At 48.2% G+C, this 21,765-nt stretch overlaps 1 protein-coding gene across 2 annotated transcripts in view; it reads left to right on the forward strand.

Annotated features, from left to right (window-relative positions):
• DPH6 (diphthamine biosynthesis 6) overlaps positions 1-21,765 on the forward strand; it is an 87,970-nt gene that overhangs the window by 54,643 nt on the left and 11,562 nt on the right. For both annotated transcript variants that reach the window (XM_073639031.1, XM_073639033.1), the window contains 4 exons: positions 4,146-4,275; positions 7,485-7,662; positions 19,806-20,042; positions 20,415-20,778. In XM_073639031.1, the coding sequence (XP_073495132.1) occupies positions 4,146-4,275; positions 7,485-7,662; positions 19,806-20,042; positions 20,415-20,778 (909 nt within the window). The remainder of the gene's footprint in view (positions 1-4,145; positions 4,276-7,484; positions 7,663-19,805; positions 20,043-20,414; positions 20,779-21,765) is intronic.

A 21,765-nucleotide genomic window follows, 5' to 3' on the forward strand; every position in this document is an offset into this window, starting at 1 on the left:
GGATAAGATAATGCTCCGGCCTTTCTAGTTGCTGTAGGAGTCCCTTTATTCCTTGTTTCCTGAGGAAAGAAATGCCATAATACCTCAGAATAAAGCCTGCATACCTTCCCCCATACACTGTCCAGGGGTGGTACCGTCTTGGATATTATGGGATAGCCACAAAATATACCATAAATGTCTGATATGTGTGGGTGTCATATAGGTTCCTTGTTCAGTGGATGGGAGGAATGTTGTGCTGCACTGCGGTGTCTGGTGCTGCTGGGGAGGAATGTTGTGCTGCACTGCAGTGTCTGGTGCTGCTGGGGAGGAATGTTGTGCTGCACTGTGGTCTTTGGTGCTGCTGTGGAGGAATGTTGTGCTGCACTGTGGTCTTAGGTGCTGCTGGGGAGGAATGTTGTGCTGCACTGCGGTGTCTGGTGCTGCTGGGGAGGAATGTTGTGCTGCACTGCGGTGTCTGGTGCTGCTGGGGAGGAATGTTGTGCTGCACTGCGGTGTCTGGTGCTGCTGTGGAGGAATGTTGTGCTGCACTGCAGTCTTAGGTGCTGCTGGGGAGGAATGTTGTGCTGCACTGCGGTGTCTGGTGCTGCTGGGGAGGAATGTTGTGCTGCACTGCGGTGTCTGGTGCTGCTGGGGAGGAATGTTGTGCTGCACTGCGGTGTCTGGTGCTGCTGGGGAGGAATGTTGTGCTGCACTGCAGTGTCTGGTGCTGCTGGGGAGGAATGTTGTGCTGCACTGCAGTGTCTGGTGCTGCTGGGGAGGAATGTTGTGCTGCACTGCAGTGTCTGGTGCTGCTGTGGAGGAATGTTATGCTGCACTGCAGTCTTAGGTGCTGCTGGGGAGGAATGTTGTGCTGCACTGCGGTGTCTGGTGCTGCTGGGGAGGAATGTTGTGCTGCACTGCAGTGTCTGGTGCTGCTGGGGAGGAATGTTGTGCTGCACTGCGGTGTCTGGTGCTGCTGGGGAGGAATGTTGTGCTGCACTGCAGTGTCTGGTGCTGCTGGGGAGGAATGTTGTGCTGCACTGCGGTGTTTGGGGCTGCTGGGGAGGAATGTTGTGCTGCACTGTGGTCTTAGGTGCTGCTGGGGAGGAATGTTGTGCTGCACCGCGGTGTTTGATGCTGCTGTGGAGGAATGTTGTGCTGCACTGCGGTGTTTGATGCTGCTGGGGAGGAATGTTGTGCTGCACTGCGGTGTCTGGTGCTGCTGGGGAGGAATGTTGTGCTGCACTGCAGTGTCTGGTGCTGCTGTGGAGGAATGTTGTGCTGCACTGCAGTGTCTGGTGCTGCTGGGGAGGAATGTTATGCTGCACTGCAGTCTTAGGTGCTGCTGGGGAGGAATGTTGTGCTGCACTGCGGTGTCTGGTGCTGCTGTGGAGGAATGTTGTGCTGCACTGCAGTCTTAGGTGCTGCTGGGGAGGAATGTTGTGCTGCACTGCGGTGTCTGGTGCTGCTGGGGAGGAATGTTGTGCTGCACTGCGGTGTCTGGTGCTGCTGGGGAGGAATGTTGTGCTGCACTGCAGTGTCTGGTGCTGCTGGGGAGGAATGTTGTGCTGCACTGCAGTGTCTGGTGCTGCTGTGGAGGAATGTTATGCTGCACTGCAGTCTTAGGTGCTGCTGGGGAGGAATGTTGTGCTGCACTGCGGTGTCTGGTGCTGCTGGGGAGGAATGTTGTGCTGCACTGCAGTGTCTGGTGCTGCTGGGGAGGAATGTTGTGCTGCACTGCAGTCTTAGGTGCTGCTGGGGAGGAATGTTGTGCTGCACTGCGGTGTCTGGTGCTGCTGGGGAGGAATGTTGTGCTGCACTGCAGTGTCTGGTGCTGCTGGGGAGGAATGTTGTGCTGCACTGCAGTGTCTGGTGCTGCTGTGGAGGAATGTTGTGCTGCACTGCAGTGTTTGGTGCTGCTGTGGAGGAATGTTGTGCTGCGCTGCAGTGTTTGGGGCTGCTGTGGAGGAATGCTGTGCTGCACTGCGGTGTTTGGGGCTGCTGGGGAGGAATGTTGTGCTGCACTGTGGTCTTAGGTGCTGCTGGGGAGGAATGTTGTGCTGCACCGCGGTGTTTGATGCTGCTGTGGAGGAATGTTGTGCTGCCCTGCGGTGTTTGGGGCTGCTGGGGAGGAATGTTGTGCTGCACTGCAGTCTTAGGTGCTGCTGGGGAGGAATGTTGTGCTGCACCACGGTGTTTGATGCTGCTGTGGAGGAATGTTGTGCTGCACTGCGGTGTTTGGGGCTGCTGGGGAGGGATGTTGTCCTGCGCTGTGGTCTTTGGTGCTGCTGGGGAGGAATGTTGTGCTGCACCGCGGTGTCTGGTGCTGCTGGGGAGGAATGTTGTGCTGCACTGCAGTGTCTGGTGCTGCTGGGGAGGAATGTTGTGCTGCACTGCAGTCTTAGGTGCTGCTGGGAAGGAATGTTGTGCTGCACCGTGGTGTTTGATGCTGCTGGGAAGGAATGTTGTGCTGCACTGCAGTGTCTGGTGCTGCTGGGGAGGAATGTTGTGCTGCACTGCAGTGTTTGGTGCTGCTGGGGAGGAATGTTGTGCTGCACTGCGGTGTCTGGTGCTGCTGTGGAGGAATGTTGTGCTGCACTGCAGTGTCTGGTGCTGCTGTGGAGGAATGTTGTGCTGCACTGCGGTGTCTGGTGCTGCTGGGGAGGAATGTTGTGCTACACTGCAGTCTTAGGTGCTGCTGGGGAGGAATGTTGTGCTGCAGCGCGGTGTTTGATGCTGCTGGGGAGGAATGTTGTGCTGCACTGCGGTGTCTGGTGCTGCTGTGCTGTGGAGGACTGTTGTTCTGCACTGCGGTGTTTGGTGCTGCTGGGGAGGAATGTTGTGCTGCACCGCAGTGTTTGGTGCTGCTGGGGAGGAATGTTGTGCTGCACTGCGGTGTTTGGTGCTGCTGGGGAGGAATGTTGTGCCGCACTGCGGTGTTTGGTGCTGCTGGGGAGGAATGTTGTGCTGCACTGCGGTGTTTGGTGCTGCTGGGGAGGAATGTTGTGCTGCACTGCGGTGTTTGGTGCTGCTGGGGAGGAATGTTGTGCTGCACTGCGGTGTCTGGTGCTGCTGTGGAGGAATGTTGTGCTGCACTGCGGTGTTTGGTGCTGCTGGAGAGGAATGTTGTGCTACACTGCAGTGTCTGGTGCTGCTGTGGAGGAATGTTGTGCTGCACTGTGGTCTTTGGTGCTGCTGTGGAGGAATGTTGTCCTGCACTGTGGTCTTTGGTGCTGCTGTGGAGGAATGTTGTGCTGCACTGTGGTCTTTGGTGCTGCTGTGGAGGAATGTTGTGCTGCACTGTGGTCTTTGGTGCTGCTGTGGAGGAATGTTGTGCTGCACTGTGGTCTTTGGTGCTGCTGTGGAGGAATGTTGTGCTGCACTGTGGTCTTTGGTGCTGCTGGGGAGGAATGTTGTGCTGCACTGTGGTCTTTGGTGCTGCTGGGGAGGAATGTTGTGCTGCACTGTGGTCTTTGGTGCTGCTGTGGAGGAATGTTGTGCTGCACTGTGGTCTTTGGTGCTGCTGTGGAGGAATGTTGTGCTACTCTGCGGTGTCTGGTGCTGCTGTGGAGGAATGTTGTGCTGCACTGCGGTGTTTGGTGCTGCTGTGGAGGAATGTTGAGCTGCACTGTGGTCTTTGGTGCTGCTGTGGAGGAATGTTGTGCTGCACTGTGGTCTTTGGTGCTGCTGTGGAGGAATGTTGTGCTGCACTGTGGTCTTTGGTGTAGCTGTGGAGGAATGTTGTGCTACTCTGCGGTGTCTGGTGCTGCTGTGGAGGAATGTTGTGCTGCACTGCGGTGTTTGGTGCTGCTGTGGAGGAATGTTGAGCTGCACTGTGGTCTTTGGTGCTGCTGTGGAGGAATGTTGTGCTGCACTGTGGTCTTTGGTGCTGCTGTGGAGGAATGTTGTGCTGCACTGTGGTCTTTGGTGCTGCTGTGGAGGAATGTTGTGCTGCACTGTGGTCTTTGGTGCTGCTGGGGAGGAATGTTGTGCTGCACTGTGGTCTTTAGTGCTGCTGGGTAGGGAACGGGAAGTCTGGAGATTTTTGTGAAATGATGGGTTCTTATGACGGCCTGTGACTTTGCAATGGCTGCTGGGAGGCTGGCAGCAGTTACTGATCACGGAGGAGAAGTGTTGACTTAATGTGCATTTGTTCTTTGTCGCAGCAAAAGCACATGAGGTCGGTCTTCAGATGAGCGACGCCGCGCTGGTTCACGTCTACGTTGGAAACATGGATGACTTTGCTTCTATCAATACTGAATACGCAGCGCTCTTCACCACTGCACCCCCGGCTCGGTAACTAACCCGGCTTTACCTTTCAGCAATCAGAAGATGCCAGCTGAGCTACTGCAGCTGCTTTTGGCTTGTTCTTCACTTGGTGCAGCTATAAGTGAACAACTTATAACTTTGTGTGCAACTTCCCAGGCGATGACATCTCCTGAGTGCCGACCTATTGCCAAAACTTCACTTAGCATGCCCCGCATAGCAGCACATCACGTAGTAACGCTGACGCTGGGAGCTGTGATACCTGCAGATCTGGTAGTCACGTCCTTCATATTGTGTTTTCCATAAATCAATAGTACGTGTGAAAATAAGAAACTTAGTAATATATCTCATCAGATAAATCCTCTTTTTTTTTCTCCTCCTGGACTGATATTTCATTCTCAAAATTGTCAATTCATGGGTAAAATCAGTCTTTAGTGATTACAGACGTTCACATTACTGAGACAGGAGATGACAGTTGGTGCTCATAAAGTTCTGTGGAGATCTGTAACTGTCAATTAAAGAGAACTTGAATGTCTGTGTTTGACTCTAGCTCCTCCCCCTCCATAGAACTTTCTGAGCACCAACTGCCGTCTCCTATCTCAGTAATGGGAAAATCTGTCTTCACTGAATACAGATTTTACCTGTGAATTGAAATTCCAGGAGGAGAAAAAAAGCAGGTTTCTCTGATGGGATATATTACAAAAAATGCTTATTTTCATGTGTATTACTGACTTGTGAAATAAAAATGAAAACAACAATTACTCTTTAAAGCAGCAGTCTGAGATGAGTAATATAGGGCTGTTTCTTTGCTTAGGCCTAGTTCACGTGACAGTATTTTCATTAGTATTTTTGATTGTAAAAAAACAGCCAATACCAGGAATAGATGAAACTGAGAAAAATATATTGCAAATATTTGCACCTTTTTTTCTGCATTTTTGATGTACTCCCTAAACATGTGATGGTGCTCTACTGCTGTGGTCCTCAGTGATCTTTTGTTTTAAGCAACTTTTTTTTTTTTTCTTCTCAATTTTAGCAAGTATAACAATAATCACTGAACTCCAAGTCATCGTTTGCATTTTTTTTAAGTCACTTTTTCTTTAAAAAAAAATTCTTTCTTTAAAATGGCGCATGTGGTTGAAGAATTTTGTGCAAGAGTCAACATCAGTGTTTACTTTTTTTTGCCATAACTTTTTTTTGCAACTTTTTAACGTAAAATGTTGCAAAAACTGCTCAAAAATGTTGCGTCTTTTTGAAAACTAGCAAGTGGATGAATCAGGTGAAAACTTCTGGAAAACCTAAAGACTGCCTACAATGGTGACCTTAAAAAGAACGAGCGGCTATATACCGGAAGTGACTTTGAAAAGATGAATGCGGAACAAACAAAAACACAGATACAGAACGAGGCAATAAAAAATCCCACAAGAGCAATGATGAATCTGCTAATTTTGAGTTTTGTATTCTGCTTTGGAAACCCTGAGCGTTTGCATTGCAGAGGGTGAAGTCTTTAGCACAGAGTGACTTGATATGGATTTGTAATCTGCAGTCAGTTTTCTCCTCTGTATTTCCTCTGCAGTTTATGGGCACTCACCTGCAGTGCTGATACTATGGTAATGCACAGCAGTAAACGTGCCGGTAATTACCCATTACCCATTTACTTACCCCGGCAGAATTTTTCCTTTCTTGGCCTTATTTCAGAGAATATGATTGATAACAAAAAAACATTTTCTCCACTCATGGTTATTGGTTGGGTGAAGCCATTTATTGTCAAACTACTGTGTTTTCTCTTTTTAAATCTTAATGACAACCAAAAACATCCAAATGACCCTGATCAAAAGTTCACATACCCCAGTTCTCAATATCGTGTATTGCCCCCTCTAACATCAATGACAGCTTGAAGTCTTTTGTGGTAGTTGTGGATGAGGTTCTTTATTTTCTCAGATGGTAAAGCTGCCCATTCTTCTTGGCAAAAAGTCTCCAGTTCCTGTAAATTCCTGGGCTGTCTAGCATGAACTGGGTGCTTGAGATCTCCCTAGAGTGGCTCAATGATATTGTGGTCAGGAGACTGAGATGGCCACTCCAGAACCTTCACTTTGTTCTGCTGTAGCCAATGACAGGTTGACATGGCCTTGTGGTGCAAACTTTTGAGCACAACTGTATAAATAACAAATAAAGTAGCACTCTGTAACGCTATAGCATGTAAACATGAATTATATGAAATTGAAAATGCATTACTACTATAGAAAATAAGAAAAAAAGGAAGATACTTCATGCATAAATTGGCCAATTCATATGTACCCAGCAGCCACGATAAGGTGATTCTCTTTGCTGGGAACCTAAAGTGCAGCTTTATTTGTTAGTTATATATGGAGATGGCTACTCTTAGTAAGCACCTGTACACACTTGTTTTCTGTTTTGGAAGTTATGGTCATTCTTTTCATATTTATACATAGGCTGAGCACTCCATCCATCAGCTTCTGGCGGTCTTAATCACAGCAGGATCTTATCTTCCCATATACATGCAGGCTTCTGCCTGGGAGAGGATTCACATTAGATAGGTTCCCAGCAACGAGAGTCGCCTTGTTGTTGGCTTCTGGGCACACATGAATTGGCCAATTTATGCTCTAAGTATTCTCAATTTTTCCTATCTTCTAGAGCAGTAATGCAATTCCAATTTCATATACTTCTTGTTAACTATAGTACTACAGAGTGCTACTTTGTTTGTTATATATGGAGATGGCTACTCTTAGTAAGCACCTGTACACACCTTTTGTTATTGGTAATTACCGATAAACCAGAAAAATGTTCATTCTTTGGGTGATTTTTTTTTTTTTAATGCAGAAAAATCCCCCAAAAATCATTCTGGTCATCACATGGCCCCATGTAAATAGATCATGTGCTGCCGATAACATGTTCTGTGTACGGGAACAGGCCCATTGTTTCAGCAATGGTTTTGCCACCACCATTGCAGACCAGTAAATGAGAGCTGAACATCTAGAATATAATCGATTGGCGCTAATTACTGGTCTGAAATAAACCCATTAACAAGACATAGGAAAAAAATAAAACAATATAATACAAATAGAATCCCCTCTATTCCGCAGCCTGCAATCAGATCCCCAGATCTCAGCTTATCGGATTGCGGAAGTTTGCAGAAGACGTCACAAGATCGCAGATATTTTATGTTACTTTTTATCCGTTCTTTCCATAACTTTAATAGTTACTTTTGTATGTCTTTGCAGGGTTTGTGTGCAGTGCTGTCTACCCCAGGATACCCTCTTGAAGATGGATGTTCTCTTTTGGCAGCGGAGACCTGTCACTTGTGAGGAAGACTGCCCCCCGGAGAAGATAGCCATGCATGTACAAAGCATTTCCCACTGGGCCCCCGCTAACATCGGTCCCTACAGCCAAGCCGTGCGGGTGAGCGGCACCGTGTATCCCAGACACGCGGGGCATTATTATAAGCTCAGTGTCACTTAGCACCTTGATTAATCTCGTCCGTGCAGAGGTATTAATAATAATCACGTACTGACAGCATCTGACATCCAGGAGGAAGGGGAACGGAGCGGACAGAGCGGCGGGCTGGCAGCAGAGGTGGGCAATGTAGTGTGACACATCTCTGTCCCCCTGGGGACTTTCTGCTAATCACGTGACGCCGTACCAAGCTCTTGACTCCAAATGCATCTTTTCAGATTATTTAAATCCCCCGTGATTATTATTATTATTGAGGTTAGCCAGTGGATGTGAGAGGGTCTCGCTTTATCCAGGTCACTGGATATCAGATCTCGTCACTCACGGGGCTGTGGTGAATGAGCTATATACATACATACATATGTATGTATATGTGTGTGGTGTGTGTATGTATGTATGTGCATATATATATATATATGTGTGTGTGTGTGTGTATATATATATATATATATATATATATATATTTACATACACACACACACACCAAAAAAATATATATATAATACATATATATATATATATATAATTATATATCAGTGACATCACAGGAAAACAGATCCCAAATAGAGGCATCAATATTGGAAAAACTTGCAAAACTTTTTTTTTTAATGAAGTGTAGTAAGTTCCTGGCATGTACAGATCAGAGACTTTGGTGTCAGAGTAAATGTAAAATGTGCTTTTGGTGGCTTTTCTTGTAAGTGCAGAGTGAGATGCTAGAATGACAAATGCGCTAAGCAGGCATGTTTATTTGCTGGCCGAAATGGCTCAGAATATCGCATTGTGTCTATTGCGGCAGAGTCACAGTGCCACCTAGTGGTAGAATATGTCACTTACACCTCAAAAAAAAAAAAGTCTGGCTAGATGGGAAGAAGGATGTGACAGCCTTGGGTAGACACTGTCCCTTCAGCATCAGTCAGTCAGACATTGTGCCCTTTAGCTGACGCTCTTGCTACTCCTTGGAATTAGGGGTATTAGAGTGAGGCGCTTAATGCGGGGTGATGGGGTTTGTCAGGATTTCCAATGTCCTGGAAGGAGACCCCCGGCGGGCAGGTCACAGGAGGCACCTTGGCAGAAATAATGTCCCCTTCTTAAAACTCTCCCCCCCACCTCTTTTGAAGGAAACAAGAAGATATAATATTCAAAACACCCGAAGCAAAGAAGAAAGCGTCCTTATATTAACTATTAACTACCTGACCAGTATATGTCAGATGGAAAGAATTGCTTTATTTTTATTTTTTTGCGGGGATAGATGGGATCGATGTTTATCATCTCATATAAATAGTTTTCCCCATATGAAAAAAAACTAATGAATTCAAAATAAAAAATGAATGAAAATTGTGCCCAAAAGTTTCCACAGCCTGTGGTCTCATCTATATCGGGAAGGAAAGTGGTTATAGGGGACAAAGAAAACCCCGTTCCTAATATTGGTAGGGTCCCCCTTGCTGGAAGGAAATCTTAAATAGTTGGGTAATTCATGAACTGATATTTAGAGCCCCCGGATGGGACATGTGCGGACGGCAGGTTACTACGGAGGCTTTCTATGGGGTCATCCTATCCCTTCTTTTGCTTCTTTTCATTGTATAGCATTGTATGTTTACTAGAGTGGCCCGGCGGATCTCGTCATTGGATTGTGTCCCGAAAATGAATATTTACACTTTGGCATATGCTTGTTCTTTTCTAGCACCTCCGAGAAGTGCCCAAACAGTGCTGCGGGCAGAGCGCTGTGGACAGAGCGCTGCGGACAGTGTGCTGCAGGCATATTTCAGGGTTATTCACACATTACTTTCCTTTTGACTCGTATCCGGCTTTAATTGTGACTGCGTATAGATGAGATCTGCTATGGGGCTCATCCCCACGCTCCCTCCATGCTCCTTACAGAATCCGTGCTGTCTGTGTACAGGAAGATTGGTCCTTTCTCCTGAAGATTGCACCCCGTGAAGCCCTGCAGGGGAGGGAGGCACATCCCAGATTGTAAGGAAAAGAAGGAGGGGGTCTCATTTTGTTTTTCTGAGCGACTGCTCCTGACCTTGATAGCATTCGCAAAGCGAAGCTCGGCAGAAATAAAAAAAAGAGGGTAATCATCGCGCCGTGGACAAAGCGGAGGTGACAGCGCTGCCTGCCCTGCACAGCACATCCAGTACGGGGGCATTCAGCATTCAGACAGGCAAACACAGCGAGACTGAGCACCACCCAACAGCGCACACACAGCGAGGGTTACTTCCACCTGAGCTGCTGCCAACGTCCACAAATCTGCACAGATCTCATCTTATATATGGGACGGGTACCACTCTACCAAAGAGATGACATCTTATATAACCGGCAGGAGATGGTGCGACTAGAGGAAAAGACCTATACTTAGAATATGCATGAAAGTATAGGGGAAAGTGTATATCTATCTATCATCTATCCATATATCTATCTATTATCTATCTTTCTATTATCTATATTTCTATTATCTATCTATTTAATCTTTTTATCTGCTATTATCGATCTATCATCATCTACCCATATATATAAGCAAAAATATAACTATATAACTACATATATATATATATATATATATATATATATATATATATTTTTTTAATTTTATTATAAATATTATATTATTTTAGTATAATTATTAATACACATATATACACACACACACACATATATATGTCCCCTTCTAAGCCCCCCACATGAAGTAAAGAAGAGGATGCAGTGAATTTACCTTTTTGATTTAAATAAACAACCTGCAAAAGACTGACCTGTATATTCTTTGATTCAGTCACCGTCCTAAAATGTGAATTGGAAGGAATATTTTTTTTCTGGGGGGAAAATCATTGTTTATTAGGTGATTTTAAATAGTTTTCCCTTTTTGTCCATTGATCAGGTCTCTAAAAATAATTAAAAAAACAATTTGTTTTTGATTTATTTGTATGTGTGTATATATATATATATATGTATATATGTATGTATTAATCTTTATTGCCATAGCCCCAACATGTTCCGCAGCGCTTTTCAATTAGAGGTTCATATACAACTGTCATAAGTAACATAGCTAAAGATAATACAATAATTAACGCAAAAATAATGGAGACCCTGCTCGTAAGAGCTTACAATCTACAATGAGGTGGGGGTGATACAAAGTACAGGGGCTTATTTACAGTGATGGTCCAGCCATCTTGACGGGATGAGGGATAGGTAAAGGCTGCATGAGCTCATCACCAGCCAGTATCTGTAGTGCTTTTGTGTGCAGTGGATTTTAGTGGAGACTTATGTTTAGAGAAATAAGGGATGGGCTATAAGAATATAAAAGGGCTTTGATTAGGGAACGTGATAGGCCGCCCTAAACAGATGTGTTTTTAGAGAGCGCCTAAAACTGTGTAAGTTGTGGTTCGTCCTAATTTCCTGGGGTAGAGCATTCCAAAGAATAGGTGCAGCTCTGGAGAAGTCTTGGAGCCGGGAGTGGGAGGTACGGAGCTTGCGGAGCGTAGAGAACGGGTAGGCCGATAAACAGAAATGAGGGAAGAGATGTACGGGGGTGCCACACTCTGGATAGCTTTGTGGGTGAAAACAAGCTATATATACACTACTCAAAAAAATAAAGGGAACACTTAACAGAATATAACTCAAAGTAACTCAAACTTCTGTGAAATCAAACTCACATGCTGTTGGGCAAAATGGAATAGACAATAGATGGGAATTATTGGCAATTATCAAGACACCCTCAATAAAGGAGTGTTTCTGCAGGTGGGGACCACAGACCACATCTCAGTACCAATGCTTTCTGGCTGATGTTTTGGTCACTTTTGAATGTTGGTTGTGCTTTCACACTTGTGGTAGCATGAGACGGACTCTACAACCCGCAGAAGTTGCTCAGGTAGTGCAGCTCATCCAGGATGGCACATCAATGCGAGCTGTGGAAAGGTGGTTTGCTGTGTCTGTCAGCGTAGTGTCCAGAGGCTGGAGGCGCTACCAGGAGACAGGCCAGTACACCAGGAGACGTGGAGGCGGCCGTAGGAGGGCAACAACCCAGCAGCAGAACCGCTACCTCCGTCTTTGTGCAAGGAGGAACAGGAGGAGCACTTCCAGAGACCTGCAAAATGACCTCCAGCAGGCCACAAATGTGCATGTGTCTGCACAAACAGTTAGAAACCGACTCCATGAGGGTGGTATGAGGGCCCGACATCCACAGATGGAGGTTGTGCTCACAGCCCAACACCGTGCAGGATGCTTGGCATTTGTCACAGAACACCAGGATTGGCCAAGTCGCCACTGGCGCCCTGTGCTCTTCACAGATGAAAGCAGGTTCACACTGAGCACATGTGACAGACGTGACAGAGTCTGGAGACGCCGTGGAGAGCGATCTGCTGCCTGCAACATCCTTCAGCATGACCGGTATGGCAGTGGGTCAGTAATGGTGTGGGGTGGCATTTCTTTGGAGGGGCGCACATCCCTCCATGTGCTCGCCAGAGGTAGCCTGACTGCCATTAGGTACCGAGATGAGATCCTCAGACCCCTTGTGAGACCATATGCTGGTGCGTTTGGCCTTGGGTTCCTCCTAATGCAGGACAATGCCAGACCTCATGTGGCTGGAGTGTGTCAGCAGTTCCTGCAAGATGAAGGCATTGAAGCTAAGGACTGGCCGGCCCGTTCCCCAGACCTGAATCCGATTGAGCACATCTGGGACATCATGTCTCTCTCCATCCAGCAGCGTCACGTTGCACCACAGACTGTCCAGGAGTTGGCGGATGCTTTAGTCCAGGTCTAGGAGGAGATCCCACAGGAGACCATCCGCAACCTCATCAGGAGCATGCCCAGGCGTTGTAGGGAGGTCATACAGGCACGTGGAGGCCACACACAATACTGAGCCTCATTTTGACTTGTTTTAAGGACATTACATCAAAGTTGGATCAGCCTGTAGTGTGTTTTTCCCCTTTAATTTTGGGGGTGACTCCAAATCCAGGCCTCCATTGGTTAATAAATTTGATTTCCATTGATGATTTTTGTGTGATTTTGTTGTCAGCACATTCAGCTTTGTACAGAACAAAGTATTCGATGAGAATATTTCACTCATTCAGATCTAGGATGTGTTATTTCAGTGTTCCCTTTATTTTTTTGAGCAGTGTAGAATTAGAAAAAACAGGCATCGCTCCAAAAATTAAAGTGAAAAAAACGTGGCTTTACTGGTCCATTAGCAGCTGCTAATAATAATGGCTGCTAATGGATCAATAAAGCCACATTTTTTTTCACTTTAATTTTTGGAGCACTGCCTGTTTTTTCTAATTTTCTATTTGTGGAAGGTTTGGACATCACCATAATATTCTTTATGTATATATTCATTTCTCTTACTTCTGGCTAGTTTTCCCCATTCTTACACCTTGTGGTGTTGGCCGCACACAATTGGATAATAAAAAAAATAATGAGAGGGGACTTTCAACAATCCTTCCCATTAATATAGAAGTGAATGACTTGGAGGCGGCAGAGTATGTGGCACATTTTGCCGCTATGTGACCCTGTGTGCAGTGCGGCTCCGGGCAGGCTGTGGACGCAGCGTGCAGATGTGTCGGCTGTCTGTACCTCGCCATGGCTGTGGCAGGGGAGCTCCCTGCAGGGACGGCTTCTATTAGTGTAATTAGCGGCAGGATTATCGCACACTGTGAGACGGGAGGGTCCCTAATCCCGTTAGGGATCTGATGCGGCAGGTTACAGCTTTTATTGATTTGGGTTTGAGCCAAGGCCAGAGGTTAGATCTCCGGGGGGAGCCACTTACATGCTGCCCCCTCCTCATCATTGATATTTACCCAGGTCATTTTCTGCTAGGATGTAGGGGTTAAGCCTGGGCGATGGGCGTTCTGTGTTAGTGCTTCTTGCATTGCTGGTGGTCTTGCTATTGCTATGTGCTCTGTCCCCTGTCATTGTCAGATGCCGGCGCCCTCAGTGTCACTCCGTATGCACAGAGATGCCCCTGCAGGAGGGGACATGCCATTGTCCCTATTGAGTATTGGCTGCCCTCCGACCCCCGGATAAGAGCCGGCTCTGCAGGCGCGGCGCTGCATTTATCAGCTGGATTCAGGTTATTGGCTATTGATGTGGAGCGGCCTCAGTCGCAGACAGCTGATCTATGTGGGGTCACAAAGAGGAAGAAATTAGAGGATTTCTGTCCTAACAGGACGGCGAGGTGGCATTTACTATTGGTAATCCTGCTGTGCTGGAGGGGACGACGCTCATTGCAAACTTATGCAAAGTCCGGAATTCATGGTTAGGTCTATATTAATTAACATTTAGGATACTTTTTACTCTTTGTCTATAGAGAGATCTAAATAGGAATAAAAGTCTATAAAGTATAGAGTATATCTACCAAAATGCTACCCCTGTGACATAGCTGAAGCCAGTGATATACCATGTATATATTGTGTGTGTGTGATGTAGACTACACCCCCATCCCAATGGCTGTAATACTTACTAGTGCCAATAAATGCATTAGTGACTAAGGGAAAGCTTCCTTTAGGGGGCGACTCTACATATGAATGAGCTTTCTGCATCCCTCCCATTTAATTCCTATGATGCACGACATTAGCGATATAGCGCCCAGTAGATCTGCTGTTATGTGTAATGTCATGGGTGACGTTTTGGTCATAAAGGGATTTCCCAGTTTCAGAAAATCTCTGTCCCACAATTGCAGTTTGTTTAAAAAGACCCAAACACGTTCTTTATTCACCTTCCCCAGGTCCAGCACTGAGTCTCCACTGTTGCTCCTGGTGTCTGTTATTGTCTTCGGTGCTGCAGCCAATCAGTGCACTCAGCGTCACAAGCCGCTTAGAACTGCAAAGCTCACTGATTAGCTGCAGTGCTGTCATCTGTGGTTTAACATCCTGTGTACACAGGCAGACCGGGGTAAGCGATGCGCACTGAATCTGTAATAAATCATTCAGTGCTCCCAGGCTGACATTGTTCGCGGCAGCACACATCTTTCTTAGGCCAGCTTCACATGTCCATGTCTCCAGTACATGTGGTGACAGTTTTCACATGTACTGGAGACACTTACACACATAGATCTGCACACATGTCAGTGTGTTTCCACGGACTATGTGTCTGTGGGCAAAGCACGCTGACATGTCTGTTTTTGCCGCATAAACGTCCCACACATGTACACACTGATGACACAATATCCATGGCCCCATTCCAGCTTAATAATATCAGCCCGCAGCTGTCTGTGTAGCCTTTGCTGGTTAGTTATAATAGGGGGACTCCGCATCATTTTTTCTGGGGCTTCCCCTTTTACTAACCAACAAAGGCTAAGCAAGCAGCTGTGAGCTGTTATTAATAGGCTGGGAACCTTTATGGTTAATGACCCCTTCCCAGAATATTAACATCAGCCCCCAGCTTTCGGCTTTTCCTTAGCTGGTTAGGAAAATGAAGGGGGACCTCACCCCATTTTTTATTTATTTATTTATTTAAGACACAATATACACAGACACAGCTGGTGCTGACTGCAACTCCCATCAGTCTCGCCTGGTTGTGCTGATCGCAGGGAAACCAGACGACAATGATGAGAGCTGGATTCAGTCCCCGGAGCCTGGGAACAGCGCCAACTATACTGCCTTTTCCCAGGCGCTGGTACTCGACACACAGACACCTCACGGATGTTGGACACGGATAGCACTCGTACTGGCTTTTCCAATACCGGAAATATCAGGACGTATGAAAGAGGCCTTACTCAGAACGATGCGCTACCGAAGTGAACTTTTGTGCAAACCAAAAGATTTTTCACCTATTCAGTGAGCATTTTGTCTGTTTGTCGAGCGATCGGCAGCCTGTTTACACAACACGATTATCAAGAACAAGGGATCTCGATAATCGTGCTGTGTGAATGGATCCTTATTCTTGTCCCTGAAATGCAGGATCCCACAGATTAAGAAGGAGCTGCCCACGTGATTCTGATCATATACTGAACTAGCTATTGAGCCCATTCTACGCCCAGGTGGCGAGCATTTTTATTAGTATATGGTCTCCCATCCTGGTATTTGTGCTCCCCAATCCTGTTCCACCATCCTGTTATGGGCTGCCCTCATCCCTATCCTGGTATGCATGGCACCCCTCACCCCCAATCCTGGAATGCATGGCACCCCTCATCCCTATTTTGGTATTCATGGCACGCCTCATCCGTATCCTGGTATGCATGGCACCCCTCACCCCCAATCCTGGTATGCATGGCACCCCTCATCCCCAATCCTGGTATGCATGGCACCCCTCACACCCAATCCTGGTAATCCTGGTATGCGTGGCACCCCTCAACCCAATCCTGGCATGCATGGCGCCCCTCATCCTGGTATGCATGGCCCCCTCAGCCTTATCCTGGTATGCATTGTACCCCATCCCTCATCCCTATCCTGGTATGTATAGTACCCCTAATCCTGGTATGCATGGTACCCCTCATCCCTCATCCTGGTATGCATGGTACCCCTCATCCCTATCCGGGTATGCATGGCCCCTCATCCGAATCCTGGTATGCATGGCCCCCTGAGATCCCTATCCTGGTATGCATGGCCCCCTGAGATCCCAATCCTGGTATGCATTGCACCCCTCATCCCAATCCTGGTATGCATGGCACCCCTCATCCCCAATGCTGGTATGCATGGCACCCCTCATCCCCAATGCTGGTCTGCATGGCACCCCTCATCACCAATGCTAGTATGCATGGCACCCCTCATCCCCAATGCTAGTATGCATGGCACCCCTCATCCCCAATCCTGGTATGCATGGCACCCCTCATCCCCAATCCTGGTATGCATGGCACCCCTCATTCCCAATCCTGGTATGCATGGCACCCCTCATTCCCAATCCTGGTATGCATGGCACCCCTCATTCCCAATCCTGGTATGCATGGCATTCCTCATCCCTATTCTGGTATGTATGGTACCCCTCATCCTGGTTTAAATGGCACCCCTCATCCCCCAATTCTGGTATGTATGGCACTCCTCATTCCCCAATCCTGGTATGCATGGTACCCCTCATCCCCAATCCTGGTATGCATGGTACTCCTCATCCCCAATCCTGGTATGCATGGCACCCCTCATCCCCAAAGCTGGTATGCATGGCGCCCCTCATCCCCAAAGCTGGTATGCATGGCGCCCCTCATCCCCCAATCTTGGTATGCATGGCGCCCCTTTTCCCCCAATCCTGGTATGCATGGCGCCCCTCATCCCCCAATCCTGGTATGCATGGTACCCCTCATCCCCCAATCCTGGTATGCATGGTACCCCTCATCCCCCAATCCTGGCATGCGTGGTGCCCCTCATCCCCAATCCTGATATGCATGGCACCCCTCATCCCCCAATCCTGGTATGCATGGTACCCCTTATCCCCCAATCCTGGCATGCATGGTGCCCCTCATCCCCCAATCCTGGTATGCATGGCACCTCTCATCCCCCAATGCTGGTATGCATGGCACCCCTCATCCCCAATGCTGGTATGCATGGCACCCCTCACCCCCCCAATGCTGGTATGCATGGCACCCCTCACCCCCCCAATCCTGGTATGCATGGCGCCCCTCACCCCCCCAATCCTGGTATGCATGGCACCCCTCATCCCCCAATCCTGGTATGCATGGCATTCCTCACCCCCAAACCTGGTATGCATGGCATTCCTCACCCCCAATCCTGGTATGCATGGCACCCCTCATCCCCAATCCTGGTATGCATGGCACCCCTCATCCCCCAATCCTGGTATGCATGGCATTCCTCATCCCTATTCTGGTATGTATGGTACCCCTCATCCTGGTATACATGGCACCCCTCATCCCCCAATTCTGGTATGTATGGCACCCCTCATCACCCAATCCTGGTATGCATGGCACCCAATCCCTCATCCTGGTATGCATGGCACTCCTCATCCCCCAATCCTGGTATGCATGGCACCACATATTCCTATTCTGGTATGCATGGTACCCCTCATACTGGTATTTATGGCTCCCCTCATCCCCCAATGCTGGTATGCATGGCACCCCTCATTCCCCAATGCTGGTATGCATGGCACGCACCCTTCATCCCCAATGCTGGTATGCATGGCACCCCTCATCCCCAATCCTGGTATGCGTGGCACCCCTCATCCCCAATCCTGGTATGCATGGCATCCCTCATCCCCAATGCTGGTATGCATGGCACCCCTCACCTCCCAATCCTGGTATGCATGGTACCCCTCACCTCCCAATCCTGGTATGCATGGCGCCCCTCATCCCCCAATCCTGGTATGCATGGTGCCCTTCATCCCCAATCCTGGTATGCATGGCACCCCTCATCCCCCAATCCTGGTATGCATGGCACCCCTCAGCCCCCAATCCTGGTATGCATGCACCCCTCATCCCCCAATCCTGGTATGCATGGTATCCCTCATCCCCCTATCCTGGTATGCATGGTACGCCTCATCCCCCTATCCTGGTATGCATGGTACCCCTCATCCCCCAATCCTGGTATGCATGGTACCCCTCATCCCCCAATCCTGGTATGCATGGTACCCCTCATCCCCTAATCCTGGAATGCATGGTACCCCTCATCCCCCAATCTTGGTATGTATGGTACCCCTCATCCCCCAATCCTGGTGTGCATGGTCCCTTCATCCCCCAATCCTCGTATGTGTGGTACCCCTCATCCTGGTATGCATGGTCCCCTCACCACCAATCCTGGTATGCATGGTCCCCTCATACCCCAATACTGGTATGTGTGGCCCCCTCATCCCCCAATCCTGGTAGGCATGGCACCCCTCATCCCCCAATCCTGGTATGCATGGCACTCCATCCCTCATCCTGGTATGCATGGTACCCCACATTCCTATTCTGGTATGTATGGTACCCCTCATCCTGGTATACATGGCACCCCTCATCCCAATTCTGGTATGTATGGCACCCCTCATCCCCCAATCCTGGTATGCATGGGACCCAATCCCTCATTCTGGTATGCATGGCACCACTCATCCCCCAATCCTAGTATGCATGGCACCCAATCCCTCATCCTGGTGTGCATGGCACTCGTCATCCCCCAATCCTAGTATGCATGGTACCACATATTCCTATTCTGGTATGCATGGTACCCCTCAATCCTGGTATGTATTGTACCCCTCATCCCCCAATCCTGGTATGTGTGGCCCCTTCACCCCTTCAATCCTGGTATGTGTGGCCCCTTCACCCCTTCAATCCTGGTATGTGTGGCCCCTTCACCCCCTCAATCCTGGTATGTGTGGCCCCTTCACCCCCTCAATCCTGGTATGCATGGCACCCCTCATCCCCCAATCTTGGTATGCATGGCACCCCTCATCCCCCAATCCTGGTATGCATGGCACCCCTCATCCCCCAATCCTGGTATGTGTGGCCCCCTCACCCCTCAATCCTGGTATGTATGGCACCCCTCATCCCCAATCCTGGTATGCATGGCACCCCTCATCCCCCAATCCTGGTATGTGTGGCCCCCTCACCCCTCAATCCTGGTATGTATGGCACCCCTTCACCCTTTCACGCTGCACACATACAAAAAAAAAACACTTGTACTCACCTTTCTTTCCTCTGCTCCAGCGCTGTGTCCCATTCTGCCGGGGGCCGGGGGAGGAGTGCGGCGCCGGAGTACGCACGTGCCCATACCACGCTGTCTAGCGCCATATTGCTGAAGAAACACTGCAAATGTGTCTTCAGTAAAATGGTGCCGGATAGCTCTATGCGTATATGCCGATTCCGACGCCTTCACTCCTGCCACAGTCTCCAGCGAGAAGAGAGGCGCCTCGGCAACGCTCCTCCCGGTCAGGTAAGTATGGCGCCGGAGATTGCAGTATGCGTTCAGTGTCTACACATACCACGATCCCCGACGCCATACACTCCTCTTACCTGTAACGGCTCCATGCGTTCTTCTGTCTGGAGCCAGACTGCGCAGGTGTGTCGCGCTTGCGCAGTCTTTAAAGGCTTCAGACAGAGGGACGCTTGTACGATTATATTATAGATAAGACTTTTCTGTCAAAATTAGAATATTTGATTGCACTTTTGGCTTTTGCTCAGAATTACCAATAAGTGAATCGGGCGCGAGGACGACATTCTGACAGTTGATTTTCTGCTTCCGTTTCAGGTTGGTGGTGCAGTATTCTGTGCCGGACAGATTGCGCTAATACCGTGCACCATGCAGCTTATTCCTGGAGGAATTGTGGCACAGAGCCGTCTCTCCCTCCGTCATGTTGACAGTGTCCTGGCTGCGATCAGTCCTGGCATCTCCACGAGTCATGTTCTGGTTGCCCATTGCTACGTGACACAGAGCTCCTATATTCGCTGCGCCAAGGAAGCTTGGGAATCTGCTGCTGAAAATCAGGTAAAGAAAGTCCTGAAACTTTCGTTGAACAGCTTTTATATTGCGTTTTGCAAGGTCTGATTGTGGGAAAGCTCCTAGAGCATACCACAATCATAGCCCTAGGCCCCAATTCTCCAGATGAAGGCCAAGAGAGCGTCCTTTTGGCCATCATTGGGTTGATATATTTTGGCTATCTGAAATAATGCAGTCTGCTGCTCTATTCTAGCAGAGCACAAATAGCAATGGGTCTGATGTGTGTGACTATGCGGAACGTGCATACGAGAGCATTAATAGTGTATAATGTAGTATTTTATGCAGTTGTGCCTCTTTTTTACTGTATAATTATATTACTATGGACCACTCTTACGCTGTAGGCCTGTCTCTTCCCTCTAGAATGCCCACGCTGCCCTTATAGTGGCTGTGGTGCCCAGGCTCCCACGTGGCGCTGTGGTGGAGTGGCATGTCATGGCTGCTGTCAGTGATCCCAATGGTCGAAGAAATATATCAGTAACCAAGAAAAGTCCCGGATTCCAGGTCACCCTCCATGGCTCTGTATCCAGCTGTGAGACGTGCGCCTCCCTTGTACTGTACCTTTCTGTTCCCGCACTTCAGACCGATCCCTTGGACCGGTGTAATGTTCGCCAAACAGTGAAGACTGTTCTCCATAAAGTGTCTACTGAATTTCCGAAAGATTCCCCTCTCATTCCAGTGTGCTGCCGAGTTTTCCACCGTAGTGACGCTGTACGCTTAATAGCAGGTGAGTGAGTGCTCGGACATACTACATGCGACATTATGTAAAGTCATCCTTATTTCCTATATTTTCTGTGTGTGATGTATGTGCGACTAACACTCAGTCTTTATGTGATTGAGCTCTGTCAAACTAGTAGCGTAGAGCTCCGTGCAACCTTACAGAACCAAGAGGCTGTCATCTGTTTGTCAAAAATGTCATCTTCAGAATGGGAGGAATAGAACTAAGCAACAGCACGTGTGAACAAAACTTGGGTATACTAATAGATCACAGACTGCACATGAGTCAGCAGTGTGATGCAGCAGCAAAAAAGGCAAACACAGTTATGGGATATATTAAGAGAAGCATAGAGTCTAGATCACGTGAAGTAATTATCCCCCTCTACTTCTCCTTGGTCAGACCTCATCTGGAATACTGTATACGGTTCTGGGCACCACAATTTAAAAAAAACATTGAAAAACTGGAGCAAGTTCAGAGAAGAGCTACCAGGATGGTGAGCGGACTGCAAACTATGTCCTACGGGGAACAATCTGCCGCACACCGGTGATTTACAGCCACCTAGCAGCCATCAATCACTGATGGAGGCAGCGGTCCGTTATGAATCTGTAGCATATTGTGCTATTGGATCCACTTTAGTGACCACACAGCACCTGGAAGGGATCTTTAAAATTCCAAGTTAGAGATTTGTTGGGATCATTATGATCCTTGGTTGGTGCACGGAGGTGTGTAAGCTCTGCAGCTATGTAGTGGCTGGAGGGCGCTGACTCTCCCGCCTGACGTAGTATTGCAGTGTGGCGCCCTCGGCTGGGCTGGGTGTGGATTTGTATTTAGTGTTGATGTCACTCTCCAGGTGCCCATGTGAGTGGGGGGGGGATCATTATCGCATATCTTTTTGAGGAAGGTTACTAATAAGTTGGTGCTTGCTACTGAGGTGCGTCCATTACCTGTTTTGATGAGATGTAGATTTATTCCAAGTCTTCATATACTTAACCCTTT

The sequence above is a fragment of the Phyllobates terribilis genome, unplaced genomic scaffold (genome assembly GCF_046119375.1).
Source record: "Phyllobates terribilis strain yellow unplaced genomic scaffold, ASM4611937v1 Scaffold_7__3_contigs__length_470593459, whole genome shotgun sequence".
NCBI classification, from domain to species: Eukaryota; Metazoa; Chordata; class Amphibia; order Anura; family Dendrobatidae; genus Phyllobates; species Phyllobates terribilis.